The sequence below is a fragment of the Tinamus guttatus genome, unplaced genomic scaffold (assembly GCF_059628265.1).
Source record: "Tinamus guttatus ecotype Peru unplaced genomic scaffold, ASM5962826v1 Tinamus_guttatus_pri_ptg000172l, whole genome shotgun sequence".
In the NCBI taxonomy this organism is placed as follows: domain Eukaryota; kingdom Metazoa; phylum Chordata; class Aves; order Tinamiformes; family Tinamidae; genus Tinamus; species Tinamus guttatus.
In genome coordinates, this window is record NW_028288706.1 from 998,604 (window position 1) to 1,016,372 (window position 17,769).

Sequence of the window (17,769 nt, forward strand, 5' to 3'; positions counted from 1 at the left end):
CATCTGCCCTTGTGGTTTCAGGGAAGCTGAACTAAATTTATCTCCACCACCATCAGTTCTTGCTGCTCCTGAGTTGCCTACAGACCATTGCAAGCACTGCTGCATGGGGAAGGGCCCCTTCCTGTGCCAGTGCCATGCGTCCTTCTGGCTGCAGGACACACTGGTGACTGTGAGGAAGATGGCAAGGACAACAAGACCACACTCCATAAAGCCACATGCAAGCAGTTACTAACAAACTCCATCACCCAACCCATAGAAAAGGCTGAGGTACCTCCAAAGGATGCAGTAGGGTTGGCCAGACCCATTTCATTAAAGCAATGCCTTTTGGTTTGTTTGTTATTCAAAAAAAGACATGAGGATGGATGTGCATAAGACAACTTCATTTTATCCTTCTCTTTTCATATAATGAACACAAGCAAACCCACTGGGTAGTTTATAATGTTGTGGTTTCAGCATACCCTTGGTTTTAATGTTTCCAGCACTGCAGATCTTGGCCTAGTAAACTGTGTTAATAATTGTTGTAATTATATGATTTTAAGTGCATTTTGTTTAAGGGCGTAGCCCCTCCGAGACTCCAGCAGAGAACCAGTCCGTGTCAGCCAGGGCCACTCTGTCCTGTGAGCCGAGATGCGCAGAGCAGACCCCCACGCGCCCCAGGCCAAGGCCACCTATGGGCCTGCTGCCCCGGACCCACGGAGGGAGCACACGCCGTGTTTTCCTTGCTGCCAGCAGCGCCCTCTCGGGCAGAGGAGCTGGCGGTACCTGGCAATGCGTGTCCTGCCCGTAGGTCAGCACAAGTGGCTGCCTGGGGCAGCACACACTAGGTAACCCAAGCCATCTACCACCAGTAGGAGCCCAGGCTGTGGCAAGGCTGGTGTCACGACCCACTGCAAGGGCTGGCCATGCTCTTGAAGCCAAAAGCCAAGGTGGAGGCAACTAAGCCCTCACCAAGCTCTCCCCACCTTCTCCTAGCTCCCCACACACAGGAAAGGACAAGCTCATCGTGGTGCCTCCTCATGCTGGCAGCAAGAGGGCACATTCCAGCCTGGAGTGGCAGACATGAGCTCAGCGCCGTCCCCAGGAGCGATGTGGGTGGCTTGTCACTTAGAGAAACTGTTCCTGGCTCTCTGCAGCCTTATGCAGCAGGAAAAAAAAAAAAAAAAAAGCCATGAGACTTTGTGCACAAGGGAGTCCCAAAGACAGATGATGAAAGGTGCTGACCTGCCATACAAACAAGCTCCTTTTGGCTCTTGTGGCCCTGAACCAGAAATGCAGCTTCCAGCACGAAGAGGGCCTGCTAGTGTGCTCATATTTGATGCCCGAGTACAAGCAGTTCTTCAGGACTAGAGAAATAGAGTATGGATCTGGAACAGCGCAGGAGTAGCAAAGTGCTTCCCCATACAGCGGGATACCATCGTCTGCACTAACATACTGTGATATCCATGTCCCTGTGTTGTGAGTCCCTTTAAAGACCTATGATGGTTTTGCAAAATAACCTGACTAGACAAGCTTCTGTGCTGCTATTCCAGGCCCTTCTCCAGCAGGGTGGGCACCATGGGAATCCACTGGGAAGCCCTTATGGATGTCTGATGCTGTTCCTCCAGGATGCCATGAGTCTAGCACTGAGCATGGGTCATGCATGCTGGTTTGGGGAGCACACGGAGGATCTGCCCATGTTTGAGGGATCTCCTTTCACTAAGCACAACCCTAAGGCAGAGATGGCAGAGGGAGCATGACCAGACACTGCCTGGCCAATGGAAAACAAGCAGTGAACGAGCCATGAATATCTGTCGGATGCTCTTCATGATGCAGCGCTGCTGAGTGGGTATCAGGGGAGTGAACATGAGGTGAGAGGACAGAGGATGGAGGATGGAGGGATGCAAGACACAGCCAGGGCTGCGGAGCACTCGCGGAGGAGGCAGCGCGTTGCCTGGATGACAGCAGATTTCTCCTCTGTTCACCAGAGCAGGACATGCAGAGGAGACCTGCCCTGCAGCGTGGTCCCGAGGATGATCCTCCAGAGCCAGGCTGCCAGCCCTGCCTCTGCACCAGAACTACGTGCCCACCTCGAAAACACATGTGCTTAACCCAGCCTGGGCCTGGGGGAAGGCAGCACAGCGGGCCCAGGGCTCGGCGCGCTTCCTTCCTACGGGTTTTGTCCTTTTTTCCCACTTGCCAAAGCCCTTGGGCTTTGTTTTGAATGGAACTGAATATGAACATGCCTCTCTTGTTTAGCAAAACCAACTCTAACTTATGGAGAGGCTGCTCCTGCCAGGACATTCTTGTTTGGGCTCCAGCAACCCAACTCTCCCCGGCCCAGGAGAGAGAGCAAGCCCTTTGGAAACTGGATGCTTCAATGGACATGAAGGAGAAGGCCACAGTTCGGGGACAACCTTCAACATCACGGCTGCATTTAGCTCCCTGCACCACTGCAGAGGCCCCTGGGTGTCCTAGAAAGACCACTCCCCCAAGCAGGAGGCTGCAGGAGGCTGCAGACATCCCCTGCTGGGCCCCGGCCAGCCAGCGGGCAGGGAGATGCTCCATCCTGGAGCAGGGCGGGAACACGTCGTGCTCTGGAGGCGCCATCGCGGCGCATCCTTCCCGGGCACCGCGGCGCTGCGGGCAGGGCAGCCGGCACGAGCCTTCCAGCGCGGCCCTCCAGCCCCGCACCGCAGGCACCCGGGAGCCAAGTCCCCTCTAAATCATACGCTCTGAATTTGAGCGAGACAGAGTCTTTAGGTTAGTGAAAACTTTGGGACTCTAAGAAAGGTTCGGAGCCAACCAAGTAGATCACTTGCTGACAGTCCGTGGAGGCCTGGCCTCCCATAAAACACACCATTTTTGCAGGCCAAGCAGTAAATTTGGGGGAGGAAGGGAGCGGAGAAGCTCAGACAAATCCTGTTTCAATACAATAATGTTTTTTCTTTTTTTCTTTTCCCCTAATTAAGCATTCTGATTGGGGTTTTTTAAATGAGCCCAGAAGGAGCCTGTGGCTCAAGTCTCGTTACAACATGACCAAAATCAGACTTTGGATTCCTTGGGCGCCCACGATCTCCTGCCTTCCAGCAGGGCCGGCACTGCTACTGTGCGCTCCGCAGCGACACCTCTGCGGCCTGTCCCCTCCTCTGCATCTCTGTCTCTACACGCACACGCCGGGCAACGTTCCCACCGCGCTGCAGGCATCTCTCCTCAGTGATCATGGTCAAGGTCTTTTCTTTATTTTTTTTTCCCTTAAACCAGGCAGAATTGCTAAAAGCAGCAGGAGACTGTCCATGGGGGAGCTCTTTGGGCCGGCAGGTAGTGGATGGTAAGACCCGCCCTCGACATCTCTCTCCCTGCAGAGCAGCCAGACTCTGGGCACCATAAATCAGACGTGGGAAATGAGGGAATATAAAATCCTGGAGACTTCCACCAGCTCCATCCCCAGATCTGGGACAAAAAGGAGATGCTGTATGGGGAGGGTTAAAGTCAACACGTAGGGTCAGGCTGCAGAAACTGTCAGTTTTCAGGGTTATTTTGATAATTTGCCCCAGCAAATTTGCACCCGGCCTGGCTTGGCAGCTCCAGACTGAAAAAATGTGTGTTTCTGCCGCAGCGGAACCCGGCGTCCACGGGACTGAGCCCGCTGGGCTGCAGGCTGGGGACGTCCCTGTGCGGCAGAGCGCTGCCTGCGCCGCGGAAGGAGCGCTCCTTGCTCGTCCCCACGGCACCTGCCAGCATCCCCAGCTCTCCAACACGTCCCCAGCGCCGCGGCGCCGCGGCCGGAGCCACCAGCGGCTGCTGGGCTCCAGGGTAGAGCCTCCGTGCGCCGCCAGCCTTTAATTGCCGCTTGACGTTGAGCATCGGCGCGAGGAAGTCTTGGGCGAATGTTCTTGCGCCGGGAACACGCAGTGCTGAGTCTCTTTAATTACATTGTTTTTGTTTGGCTTGTTTTATTAGCCGTGCTGCGGCTTCCCCTCCCCGCCGGGCCAGCCCGGGCGCACGCTAAATATGGCTGGCTTGAAAGCCCGCGCTGAAACCCGAAGCGCGGCACCAGACTGACTGGAAGCGGAGCAAGCCGGGGTTACGAGGGACACGCATTCCAGGCGCTGGCCCCGCTCCGCGCCCGCGCCGCAGCCCCCGGCGCCGCAAGGACCTCGCTGGCCGTCCTCAGCCGTCCCCCTCCTCATGCTGCCCCCATCCTGCGGGGAGCTCCTGCTACCCCTTCCTCCATACCCCGAAGCCTCCTCTTCGTCACAGCTCCCCTGCTTCCATCGCCGGTCCCTAAGGGTGGTGTCTGATGGCAGCGCATCCCTCCTCTGTGCAGCGCAGCAGGGATGAAGGACCCTTTCCCTGCCACGGCCGCGCGGCTTTTCATCCCTCTCTGCCCTCCCGTTATGTTAAAGGCATTCCAGAGGATGCTGCCAGGCTTGGATGTGGTTTGCCGGGGTGGTTTGTTTTCCTACTGCAGGGCTTATGAGCGCGCTGGGACCGAGCCCTAATTGAGCTGCAATTGGAATCGCGGCGTGTGGGAACAGGGCCGGGGTTTTGGGGAAGGGCGCGGGCGGCACGGCAGCGCGGGGCGGGAGGAAGCGTCCGCGTTGGAAGGGAGACGGGCCGGGGCCTCGAGGTGGCCTGGCCCCCCGTGCCATCGAGCGCAATGGGGTGGCGGGGATTAAAGCGATAGCGGAGAGCGCCCGAGGCGGCGGCAGCTCTGCCGGCACCAGAGATCCGAGCGCTGGTGCTGGGACACGGGCCAGCATCCTGGTGGCTGCAGGGCTCGCGCGTCCGGCAAAGCCTGGGGAGGCGGCAGGCAGCTCTGCTCGCTGGGCTCGCTGCGGACGCGTGTGCCACCAGCGTCCTGCCATGCCGATCCCAGCGCCGTGCGCTGCACCGTGGTGCCAAGGGCTGCTGGCCGTGCCCCAGGACGGACACCACGCCAGCCCCAGCACCAGGACGCACGCAACACGCTGGGCGCACGGGGGCATCGCCGGGCCCTGGAAGTCAGCGAGATCGGTGGCGTGATGCAAGTCGGACCCGACCCACTGGCACCGTCCTGGCTAAATCAGACTTTCACATATTAAAAGCAGATGAGGAGTGGGGACTTAGTGCCCCCATTGCAGGAAGAAACCCTATCCCAGCCCTGCCTGCCAGGAACCGGCGTCAGGCTGGGCCACACATGCATGTGCGCGCGCTGCTCCTGGCGGGTATCAAATGAAGAAGCTGAGTCATACGACGCCTGATCTCGCCCAGGAGAAAACGCGTGGATAAACCTCCCCGGAGGGGCGCTCGGCCCCGGCCCAGCCCCAGCAGGACAGCCCGGGGTCACCTCTCCGCTGGGGAGCGGGGGGCTCTGCGCTCGGGCCGCGGCGGCCACGCGGGGAGCAGCGGGGCCGCCCACGAGGTTGCGCTGGGCTGAACTCGCTGCCGGCGCCTCGCGCTGACACCGCTCCGTGGGAGGAGGCGGGGGAGGCTGTTGGGGCAGCTTGTTGTAGAAGTTGCTGTGGTAACCCCAGGCTGCTGGGAGCCGCGGCTTAACCCGGGAGCTGCCACGGAGAGGGGACGGCACCGCGGCTGCCCCCGCCACAGGGAAGGGCCCGCGCGGCCGCCGAGGCTGCCCGGCGCCTGGCCCCGACCGCGGCGCTGAGGCCTCCGAACTCGCTACACCCGTGAGAGGTGATGGACGCGAGGCCGGGCCGGTGGGGCACAAGAGGAAATCCTTTTCCGCCTGCGCCACCTTGTGCCACGAGGAAGAATTCGCTCGCAAAAGCCACCTCTAAGAGTGCAGCCCCTCTCCTCCGAAAGCCCCAAACGGGGGGAAATTGGCCCAGGAAGGACCTGCAGAGGCCATCGGAGCTCGGGCCCCTGCACCTCTGTCCAGCTCAAGTCCCAATGGACTGCGCCCAACCTGAGCTCTGCAGTGTCCAGGGACGTCCTTGCTGGGATGTCCCTCCTGGAAAGCCACCACCCGGCTTGCCCGTGCAGCACGCGGCTCCAGGGCCCACGCAGGCAGGCGCCGGCGCCTGAAGACTCGCAGAGCTGCGCCCGAATGGGGCACTGAAGGCAGGCCACAGACCGCGACCTCGGCGGGGAGGAGGCGGCGACGGCCAAGGCACAATGGAAGAGCAAACAAAACGCTCAGCCCCGGCTCCAGAGCTGCTGCCCAGCTGCTGCGTGTTCCTGGGGCCAGAAAAGCCCTTTCCCCTTGGAAGGCGCCCAAGAGGGCCCGGACGGCAGCGCTGGGCACGCTGGCCGGTACCCACATGGTGTCCCTGGCATTGCTACCAAGAACATCCCCGCCCCCCGCTGGGGATATCCTCGGCCTCCGGAACAAACACCGCCGGCAGCGCTTCCCAGCCTGGCTCCCGCTTTGCCACGGCTTCACGCTCCGCATTTGTTGCTGCCTTGCTCCACCACCAGCTCCCTGACTGCCACCCTTGAGGTTCCCCAACCTTCTTCTCAGTGATCTTGCCTGGAGCATCTCCAATGGAGTCCAGGCCCAAATGCAGTGGTACTAGAGGAGAAGTCAAGATGTTTTTTTTTTCTACTTTCCTAATGTTGCTGACAAAATAGCAACATTAAAAACCATAGCAACTGCCAGGTCTCAACCACTGGGACATGCTTATGTGTCCAAGCATCTCAACGGATGCGACCATGACCACAATGCACACCCACGGGAGAGGAAGGGGCTCCAATGCCTTTGTTTGGGGTCTCAAAGGGGAGAAAGCTCCCTCCTCCCACAAAGCTTTTCCTCAGCTTTTCCACATTGCTGGACTTCAGTGAAATAAATTGTCTCTAGGTAAGTAGTGGCTCTCACGCACTCGGAGCCTCGGGTGAGCTTTACTGCGCAATTCCTCACCTGTAAGCACCTGCTCTCACAAGGTCTGCGCTCTCCAGCAAGTCCTTTGCCTTTTGCATCCTAGCTTTCCCCAGGAGACCTGGTGGAGCCTCCTGCCCACCACCTCCAAAGAGCAACCGCACAGGCCAGAGGAGCCACGGACGACGCCTGGCGCCTGGAAACTCCAGCGCACCCTCACACGGCGGCCAGGAGCTCTGCACAAGGTGATCTGAGCTCTGCTTCTAGCTCTGCTACTGAGGAGGACGCGTGGGTCACACCAACAGCCAGTGCCTCAGATCCCCCTGTCTTGAGAACTGAGGTTAAACTGACCGCAGATGGGTTAGCTGGGGGCTGGGCTGGCCAGTCTCTGTGGAGCTCTTAGGAGCCAACACCTTCACCAAATCTGGGTTGGCTTCCAACCAACCCTGCCAAAGTTGGAGTCTCCTTCCCAAAGCATGGAGGCACCACAAGTCCTCAGAAAAAGAGATGGGGAAGGCCCTATTCCCACGTCAAAGCTACCCTTCTTTTTTTCTACAGCCTTCTGCTGAAGCTTGAAGAAAAGAGGAGAAAAGTTCAGCCTGAGGCAGTGAGTGAGCATGGAAAAAATCAGACCAAACAGTTAAAAGTCTGGCAAAGGTATAAGCAAACAAACTTAGGCTGGAAAGTGTTATACAGCCTTAACAAAAGAAGTCTACTGGCTCCATCTACAATAAACGTGTCAAGCAGGAGGCACCTTCCTCGCCCTCTTCCCCTCCCCAGCAGTGCTCAGCACACAAGAGGATGACTTCACTGCACTGAAGAAGAGCCGTCAGCTGCAGGTGGCCTTGGAGACGACAGGCTGCCCCATGCCATGCCAAGAGGCGGATCAGCTCCCGAGGCAGCCGCTCCACGAGCACCCGCAGCCCCAGCACGCTGGGTGTGATGTCCCCGTCATCGCCCGCTGCGGCCCCAGCGCCCCGGGCATCACTGCAGGCAATGAGATGAGAGCAGCAACGGGAGCAGGGAGTTGGGCTGTGACACGCACGGGCTTGGGTGGCAATTGCAGAGCATTTCCAGCTGAGCGTCCCCATCCCCAGCTGCCCAGCGTGACCAACACGCTTCACTGCAATGGAGAAGAGTCACTGAGCAGAGAAGGGAAAGGTCTGTCCTCCTCTGCTCTGTCCCAAGGTGCCTCTCAGCCCTCGCAGAAGCAGAGCCGACCTCAGAGACCTCTTGATCAGCCCCATTTCCACAGAGGCGCTGAGCGGGAGTTTCGAGATAGACCTAAACAGCTTGGGCTTCTCGATCACTGAGGTGCTGGGAAACCTCTCACCACTGCTGGGCGCGCTGCTCCAACGCCTGGCGAGCGCTGCTCTCTGTCCTTCCTCTCCCTGCCATCCTCCGACCGGAAAGTGGGGCAGAGGACACATCCGCAGGGAGCCCAAGGCCCATCTCACCCTGCTCCTGCTCCTGCTCCTCCTGACTTCATGCTGAATGACATCTATGCATAAGAACTAACCCAAGACGAGGAGGCTGGGCACCTCCATGAACCCGGAGAACCCCTCTGGAGTCATTCCTAGTGCCTGCAAGCGCTGGCCATGTCTTGCCCCTAGGTCCACACAGGCCAGCCCAGGCTGGGACAGACTCCAGTCACCGTTTTGGATTTACTGTGCAAACAAGGCCTCAGATCATCCAGTCCCAAGAATTTCTCACCTCATTTCCCCCCAGTTTATCTACTGAAGGAGGTAATGATGCAGCATGCACACAGATGTGGGCACCAGAAGGTATGATATCATGGACAAAGGCATGGCAGCACTCCTGTCACCTGAGGAATCCTTGACACTTCAGCAATTCCAAGCAAGTCGCCAGATTTCTGCTGTTTCCATGGGGTACCTGGCATCCTGCATGGGGCTGACCGCGAGCCACTGAAGAACATGACAAGGCCCAAGAGAAACGTCCCATTCCAGGAACAGAAATGCTTTGCTGCTTGCAAATAGCCTTTCAGAGCTCGTGTGCGTGACAGAGCAGGGTGAGGAAAGCATGGGGAGGATGAGATCTCTTGACACCATCAACCTTTCACTGGCACAGAAAGCAGGCAGGCGCTCCATGTGGATACCCATCTCCTCGCTCCAGGAAAACCAAGAACATGCGTTCAGTTGATCAACGGTCCCTTCCAGCATGAGAAATCCAGCTAAGCCTCTTCTGGGCAGTCTCTGCCCTAGAAGCTTTTCCCCAACACAAGGTAACGAGTACTGACACGCACAAAAAAAGATCCCTTTCAGGGCTTCAGGCTTCTGCAGAAGCCAGGCTTTTAAGAAAGGTTAAACCCTGCACCACATGGCAGGAATGAGCATTCTCTCCTTCCAGTGCCTGATGCATAGTGACATTTAATACCAAAAATCTGAAAGAATGGCCGGATCTCCCCAGACTTAGAGAGTGCTGTCCGCCCACCTCCTCTCCTGCCACTGCCTCTGACCAGAAGAACTGCCTGCTCTTCTACTGTAAAGATACTGGTGAATGAGAACATCATTTGGATTAAAAAAAAAGGCTTTCTAATTTTAGCAGCTGCTGCCTGGACAGAACAAGTTTCAGCAGCTCAGGACACTACATGAACAGCAGAAACATCAAAATTGAGTACTTTGCTGAAAGGGTAGCTCAGGTTGTGATCCCAAATTTCTGAATCCCAAGTCAGTTCTGGAAAGCTGCATTAGTCGGAGCTGATAACTGGGAGCAGGGAGCCCACCTGCATCTTCCCCCTTTGGCTGTGGCTGCCAGCAGAAGACCCTGGTTTCTTACTTCCTGATACAACAGCATGTTGGTCAGTAAACCTCAAAGTGTCTGATTAGGAGGAAAGGAAATTTGGAAGCAAGAGAGGGGAACATCACTGCTCCTCCCTGACCAGCCATGTGAATGAGGCTCAGCAGACTTCGACTTACAAACCTCTGGAAAGCACGAGAGTGGGCAGAAAAAAAAAAGGTGGATAGGAGGGATGGATGCGAAGAACGGTGATGGAGAAGACCGAGCTTGCAGCGGGCAGGAAAGATTAAAGAAAAGGTGGACAGAGATCTCAACACATCCGATGACCTGGTCCTAGGTGTCTCAGTGTGTGTCCCTGGGCTGACTTGTCTCTAACACCACATCCGTCCCGCCAGCATCCAACCAGTCGGTCCAATACTGACTGGTCACTGAGACACGTTCTCCAGGAAGATGAACAGCAGGATCCTAAAGTTCTGGCAGGCAGAATTGTCTCAGTCAGTGGGACAGAAGAGCACAGAAAACCTGTGCAGCAGGGACTACTACCACTTAAGGGAAAAGGGAGGGAAAAAATACTCAGATACCTTCACACTGCTGGCTGTCAGGACTGGGCTTAACAGCCCATCTGGAAAGAAGAGGCACTGATGTCCCTGTATCTGCAGATCCCAGTTGCCCTTGCAGGATCAGCAGCAAGGCCAGGGAACCTGCCTCCTTCCTGGGTAAAGCTCGTGGTCCAACCTGCCAGTTTGGAGGCTGAGACCGATGGACTGCTTTGCTGGGCTTGCTCCAAACACTCTAGTCATCTGCTTGGCCCTTCCCTGAGTGAAAACTGGTTGTGGATAAGCCATGTTCAGCACCTGCAGGTCTAGATCTTGGAGAACAAAAAACCTCCCCATCAAATCCAACACACTGAGACCATGGTAATCCAGTAAAATTGTGAGCTGTCAAGGAAGGCTTGACTCACAAAGTGCTAAGATTCAAACACGCATCGGATTTCCCTTTCATGGCAAGGATTAGAGCTTTCCTACACCTTCCTCCCAGAACAGCCAGGCAGTCTGGGCTACCCGCTGAACACTGCTAGATAAATCCAGGCAACTGGCACCTCCTGGGCATGGACACGTCCTTGGAGAAGAACCAGCAGAGATCCTGCAGGACCAAGAACATCTCCCACACTCCTAGGCACAGACCAAAATATCCATCTGGCATTTCTAGACCATGGGAAGTGTCAGAGAGATGATAAGAATAAAACAAAAGCAACCAGAGGAATGGGCGATTTGAATCAAAGCGTTCTAAGGATAACAGACACGCTGCAGCGAGGAACAGTCCTGTCAGGGCCTGGTGACGTCAGCCGCCAGCAGAGGGAAGTGCCGGGAACAACGCACCGATGCAATATTTCAAAATTTGTTTCCTCTCCACTTGTCTCTGAAATGATTGATATTCTTTCCCTATGCTCTCAGTGCAGAAGGTCTCCAGCCCAGTAGGGATAGCCTAGAAATCAGTCTTCTCTGAAAAGTTTTCTTCTGTCATTTCCCCAGAGGGATTCATTTTCCTGTTGAAATGACACGAGAAACAAACGTAAAGTCTTTTTTTTTCTTTTGCCTTCCTTGCTGAGAAAGCTGAAGGGCTGTTTTCTCAGCAGCTCCTTCTATAAGCTCCTTGGCTGATAGAAGAACACAGAACCATTGGAGCTGCCTGGAGTCAATGCCCACCATAGCAGGTCACCCAAGCGCACACGGAGAATCCTTGGTCTTCTCCTTCTCTATAACTTTCCAACCTTAAGGCAACCACAACCTGAGCTGGCTTTCTCCAACTGTCGAGAAAGCCCTGGCTGCTGGAGGCTCCTGGACTCGGGAGGGGATAGCAGAAGCGAGCACCTGCCCACGTAGCCCTTGTGGGTTGGGGTGCCCAACCCACGTCGCATTCGCTTCCCGCAAGTGCTCAAGGGCCGGGGCATTCCCAGCTCTCTGCAGAAACACAAGGCTACAGAGGTGGAGCTGCACAGACGGTGACTTGCCCGTGGACGTGAAGACCTCTCCAGAGTGAAGACCTCTCCAGGCTAAGGATCAGCAGCAACAAATGCATCTGTGTCTCTGCAAACAGCAATTACTCTTGTGCCGCTATCTGTTTGCAGATGACTCAGACAACACGGATACAAAGGTGGTTTTCCTCAAATAGATTCTGCCTTTCAAATGCTTCCCTAAAGGCAAATCGTGCTGTGAGGGAGTTATTTCCAGGGCTTGCTTCTCCCCACCATCAGCAAGTCCCTCAGAGCCTTCCCTGAGCCCTTAGGCAGGGAATGACTGTATCGTAGCAAGCAGGCCCAAACCCCCCGCAAGTGCAGCCTCACAGCCCAGCTCCGCACAGGGAATTCACGGCGTCCAGACACCGTGACTTCACACGGCAGAGAGGCTCCACAGTGATTAAGGGAATTGGGAGCAGGGCGGGAGGAGGAACGGCACCGGAGCAGGGAGAGAGACAGGCAGGGTGGAGAGGGGGAAGCTAAGACAAGCGGCAGAACAAAACATGCCATAAATTAGGAGAAGCTGCTGAAAGACCAGAACAAATGACCCCATGGCTTGGCCATTGTTCCCGAGCCATGGCTCAGAGCGCTCCCAGTCGAGACAAAGCGCCTCTGGCTTCACTTCCACGCTGCGCTGGTCCCATCCAGACCTGCGCTCGGCACAGGCCAGCCAGAAAGGGCTGCGTTTCGTGGAGGACGATGGCCGAGCCAGGCAGGAACGTCCCCTGCCAGCAATGCCACAGAGCCGGGGTGGCCGCCAAGAGAGTCGCTCGCGCCCGCAGCTGCACTGCTGCCGCACAAGCGGCCGCACTCGCGCTCCTCCTCACCAGCCCTCCCGCTCTCTTACTGCAAAGGAGCAGGGCCTTTTCCCCCCTCTAGTTTTCTCTTGCTCGGACTCAAAGTTTCCTCAGCTTGCAAGAGGAATGGACGTGAGGCTCCTCGCAGATACGTAGCCTAAGGCAGGTGTGCTACAAGGACAACCGCAACCTGGAGAGCACTGAGACCTCCGTCCTTCTGCTGCTGCTCTCTGACTCTCTCCGCGTTGCTGGCAATTTGCTTTGCGTTGGTCCCTCCCTGGTAAACAGATGACCATCAAGCCAAGAGTCATACTGGCAAAGTCCTGCAGGAGCATGGACTGCAAAGGTGGAAGTAACACAAGGCACCCAGAGAGTATGTGCAGTAGCAGCCCTCAAGTTCACTGACATGGGAACAGCCAGACTGCTCATGCAGTGACTCCGCATGTCCCACAGGCTCCGCAGCACCCGGGACGGTGGGAGCGGGTGCCAGAAAGTGAGGCGGCTGCTGGTGGGGACGGCGCGTCCTCCTCGCCTCCGCACACCGGCACGCAGCAACGGCAGAAGGAGGCTGAGCCGTGTGCTGGCAAGGCCAGGCGTCTCCATGGCCTGGCTTTCATGCCCCAGCACCGGGAGGCAATTTTAGAACAATTTCTGTGCCACAGGAGATCACTTAAACCCCAAGGAGAAATACTATTGCATTATATCGCATTTTAAATAACTTCCATAGAAACACGTCCATTAGAAACCTTGTGCTTTATGCCCAAACCTGAAACGCAGGGCAGAATAACAGCGGGATAATAATAGCGCATCACGTGTGCTGCCTCTGGCATGTCTGTCAGCGTGACGATCCTGGAGCGGTTTCCATGCGTGCGGGACCTGGCTGTGCCCAGCAGATGGGTAAAGCACCACCAGGACCTTGTGGAGACATTGTCCTTAAAGAAGGCTGGATAACCTAAAGGACAGGGAGAAGTGAGGCAGTGATGCCATCAAAGAGCAGTAAGATGTGCCTGAACCCAGAGCTACGTTCACCAGCCACAAGGTAAAGGGCTCCCGTCGCAGGTGCCTTGCAGGCACCCTGGTCCTGCTCAGGCTGATGCCCACCAGACATTTTAGCAGCCACATGTGCTAGGACATCGCAGGAAAACCACCTCGTACCTGCCCGTCCGGGTTGTCCTGGTCTCTCCTCAAGCCTGCTCGGGATCCAGGTCTCTGCGTATCCTTCTCAGCAGAGGGGAAGGGAAGAGCCGAGATGAAGCAACTTGCCAAGGGTCAAGCAGCAAAACAAGGCGCAGGCAGGAATGGACCGAGGCCGGCTGGCTCCCTCCCCGCGCGCCTAACCACCAGACGACGTTCTCCTGCCAGCGCTGCTTTAACGGCTTGTGGTGGGCAGCCAAAGAGCAGAACTGAGATAACGAACAGGGAAGCGAGGAATTCGCTGCATTTTTATTGAACCGTCAGGGGAATACGCTATTCCGACAAGAGATCATGGGGAGGTTGTCCAACACGAACAACGCAAGGGGTGCAGACTGAAAAGGGGAGCAGCTGGAAACACGGAAGCAAGAAGAAAATAGTGGGGGGAAACAGGTGAGGCAGCAAGAGGTGAATGTGTAGAGTGACAGCAGAGGGGAAGACAAGCAGAGGGAAACAAAGGGGAGAAGAAAAACTGGAATGAGAGGCAGGAAAGGAACACACAGGTTTTTCCACTAGAGGTTTTTTTCACACAGGTTTTTCCACTAGAGCTGCACACGCTTGGAGATAAACAGCTCCTCGCGTCGCTCCTGTCCCCGCTCCTCCGCCCGGGGCTGCCGTGCGGCTGCGTGCCCTGGAGCCACCCCAGCCATGGGGTTGACTGGAGTGCCTGGGAGCCCGGCTTGCAGTCCAGGGCCATCCGAGGATGGAGAGGATCACTACCCCATAGGCCCTTTACATGTGTGCCTGCCAGTTCAGAGCCACTCACTGAGGAGATCCATCCTGTGAAGAAGAGCACAGATCCCTGGAAACATCCAGGGATGCGGTGAGATGACTGCTTTACACTTGGGAAAAGATCAAACGCCCACTTGGCAGACTCAGGTTGCAGAGGACGGTGGTTCCACATGGGCAACAGTGTCCGAGTGCCTTGAGTTGGCGCGCAGATGTGCACGGATGGACCACGGACACACATGGCCCTGGCACTCACACGCAGGCTAGAAGCTTCGCATGCACAAACATATCTGCAAGGGGCCCGTTTTAACGGGGAAGGCTGCGTTGGTGTCAGTGCTCTGTGGTTTGTGTGTTCCAAGGAACTCTTTGGAAATTTGGCTGTGGACATTTAAAAACAGATTAAATTCCTGTACTGAAACAACACAGTTATTACAGCTCCTGGGTTTTCTGCTTAACCACGGCAACAGGGAAAAGGATTAGCAGCTGATCCAAACATATTAAGATGGTCAGAGAACAGGCTGGGGACAAGATTGTATCGCTGCTCTGTACCAACCCGGCTGCTCGTCACCACGGCCAGCTGGTCTGGCCCCCTTCAGCCCTGCCGGCGGCTCCTCCGCGGCGGCACGACCTGCCCTTGGCTCCTCACGCACACACGTACGGAGAGGGCACCAACACGCATGGAGAGGGCCCCAACATGTACGGAGAGGGCACCAACACATACGGAGAGGGCACCAACACGTATGGAGAGGGCCCCAACATGTACAGAGAGGGCACCAACACGCATGGAGAGGGCCCCAACATGTACGGAGAGGGCACCAACACGTACGGAGAGGGCACCAACACGTATGGAGAGGGCCCCAACCGCGCTCTCGCTGCGGGACGCGGCAGCCGAGCGGCCGGGCTGCCAGGCCACTGTCCCCTGCCGGCTGCGCCCACGTCCTCGCAGGGCTGGTGACACGAGAGCCGGCTCCTGTGGGCCTGGACTTCCCACCGTGACTGCGTTCGGCAAGCCAAAGTCAAGGACGATTTGTCCTTACGAAGAACTAATTTCTGGGCTGGCTTACCAAATAAATAACCCCATAAAATAGCATCATTCACTATTGTTACAGCGTCATTACTGAACCAGGTGCTTTGCAAACTAATACAAGACAGATGGTTTCCCCGAGGAAAACGTTACAGAGTAAGCTAAAATACACCACAAATCTACCTTGATGTAGCAGGGCTAAACGGGGACTGGGGGCTCAAAGAGGCATTTAAAGAGAGAAAAGAGATTTGCTGGGTTTTTTGAGTTCTTTTTTTTATGATGGAGAGAAATATTGTTAGTTTTGGATGAGTTCCTTGTTTGTTTTCCTCTTTGGTATATTATAAATCCACCTATCTGTCTCCTTGGAAGTCTCCTAGTAAAGACCAGCTTTTCCAATGTCATTGTTTCAGCAAAGAGATGGAAATTGTGCAACTGGAGGAGAAAGCAATTTGTCATCAAATAGCTTACATTCTTAGCCTGACTACATTAATACCTATGTAACTTTGATTCCTAAATAACATCACAGACAGAGGGAACTTTTGCAAAGGCCTCCACATCCTCAAGCGAAATGTTAGAATAAATGCCAGAAAGATCTCCAAAAAAAGCAGGGAAAGCAAAAAACCAAACTCGACATTCTTGCAATTTTTACGCATGTTTTTTTTTTTAAGTTTCACCCTCCTTTATCCATCTAAAGAAGTTGAAAGCAATGCAATTCCCAGTTCTTTTAAATATCCTTAGCAGGTCACCTCTAATGCTGAGAGGACTGACTGTGATCTGCTTCCAAGGCAGTTGCATCAGAGCCTAGAAACCAAGGGTAAATTCCCCGTATGAGCAGGGAGCCGTAGCTTGGGAATGAAGGTCGGCCTACGCCATGAACCCCCACCATGGGCGGCAGGAATGGGAGCGGGAGGGCTCCCTGGGCTGCCCCGGCGTGCGGGAAGGTCACTCGCACCGGGGCTGGCATCGCCCCCTCGTGCCACGGACCCGAGGGCGCAGAGCGAGCGAGGGGCGCTCTGCCCTCCAGTGCCTCCCGCAGCCATCAGGCCATGCTGCCTCTTGCCATGGCTGTCGGGAGGCAAACTCACAAGGAAGGAGCCCATTAGGCGCTTCCTGAAGTAAGGAAAGGGGGGAATATTTTGGCTTTATTCCCTGGCGTGCGTTTTTCTTAGGAGATGTAGTGGGTTGAGCAGGCACCGTCCCACTGGGCTTTCACGGGACAGGACTGAGTGACAGTGCTGGGGACAGGGGACAGAAGAAGGGTTTGGAAAGCCAGGAGCTCCCTTGCCCCAGCCCTGTCCTGCAGCTCTTACCATTCAATGCTCAGGGACCTGGGCCGGAAGGCAGACAGCTCGGCCGAGACCTGCTCAGCTTTCCTCTTCTCCTGCTTCTGCTTAACCGACAAGCGGTGGGCAAATCTAGAGAGGCTGCTTTCCGACCTGGGGAAGGGGAGAGGAAAGGCGTTAATGTCACTGAAGCACCTGGAATGCTGAAGCCAGGACCGCGGCACAAAGCCAAAGGGATGCGCAGAGCTAGAAGGGGACAGGGGGCTCCAGAGGAGCACAGCGAAGCGATAGAAGCTCCAGAGGAAGGTGTGGAGGAGCAGCAAGCAAGTTTAGCGACACATCAGCAGGCCAGGACCTGCACAGGTCCCTAGGATGCTGCTGGCAAAAGCTCTCAGCAGAGCAGATAAGCCCCCCATAATGACTGGAAAAGGGAATCTGCGAGTCCATCAGTGAGAGGTGTGAGTTTCCAAGCTGGTTTCAGGTCCTGCTTCCTGCTGCAGCAGAAACACCTCTACAGGTCAAAAGGTTTTGCTGAACATCAGCCAGCGATGGCCAGAGCTGGCAAGAAGGAGGTGGCCTCTTCCTGGCACCCCTGGCCTGCCTGCTTAGAAAGGGGACCGGGGATCCAGAGCAGCACTGACAGGGAGAAGCAAAGGCAAGAAGGAGGCAGCTCCGTGAGCTTCCATCACAGCCGCACACTCATTCACAAAAACCAGGAGTTCCTGTGGATCCCCAGCCCCTTCAACCTTGATCCTTGAACCGGCCAGGTTGAAGACCTATCGTGATGACTGATCTCTGTGTCAGAGGTGCTTTGCAGGAGGCTTCGCCACGTCTTTGACCACGTGTGCACCAAGAGCCTGGGCTGCAGTGAGAAGAGGCTCAGGGCCGGGCAAAGGAGCCGCCGGGGAGAAGCAGCAAGGGCTTGGTTGGGAACTGGGGTCTCTGCACTGAGACCCCAACTGCTCAACACGTCTAAAGGGGCTTTGAGGGTGAGAAGGAAACACCAAACTGCTCTCCTGGCACTGCCACCAGGCAACGTATCTATATTGTTAAATATAGACCTTGACTGATCTCAACCAAACAAAATACCTCAAAAAAATGAAAGGAAGGTATTTCTCAGAAACGAGAGCTCCCCGCCTTTCCTTACAATAATTAAATAAACCACGAACAGCCAG

The 17,769-nt window shown here is 55.9% G+C and overlaps 1 protein-coding gene across 4 annotated transcripts in view; it reads right to left on the reverse strand.

Annotated features, from left to right (window-relative positions):
* Nucleotides 1-17,769, reverse strand: part of LOC104578726 (ankyrin repeat and fibronectin type-III domain-containing protein 1) — a 198,532-nt gene that overhangs the window by 20,586 nt on the left and 160,177 nt on the right. For 2 of the 4 annotated variants that reach the window (XM_088523016.1, XM_088523018.1), the window contains exon 5: nucleotides 16,622-16,747. The exons of the other annotated variants lie outside the window; for them this stretch is intronic. In XM_088523016.1, the coding sequence (XP_088379142.1) occupies nucleotides 16,622-16,747 (126 nt within the window). The remainder of the gene's footprint in view (nucleotides 1-16,621; nucleotides 16,748-17,769) is intronic. 4 annotated transcript variants of the gene reach the window in all.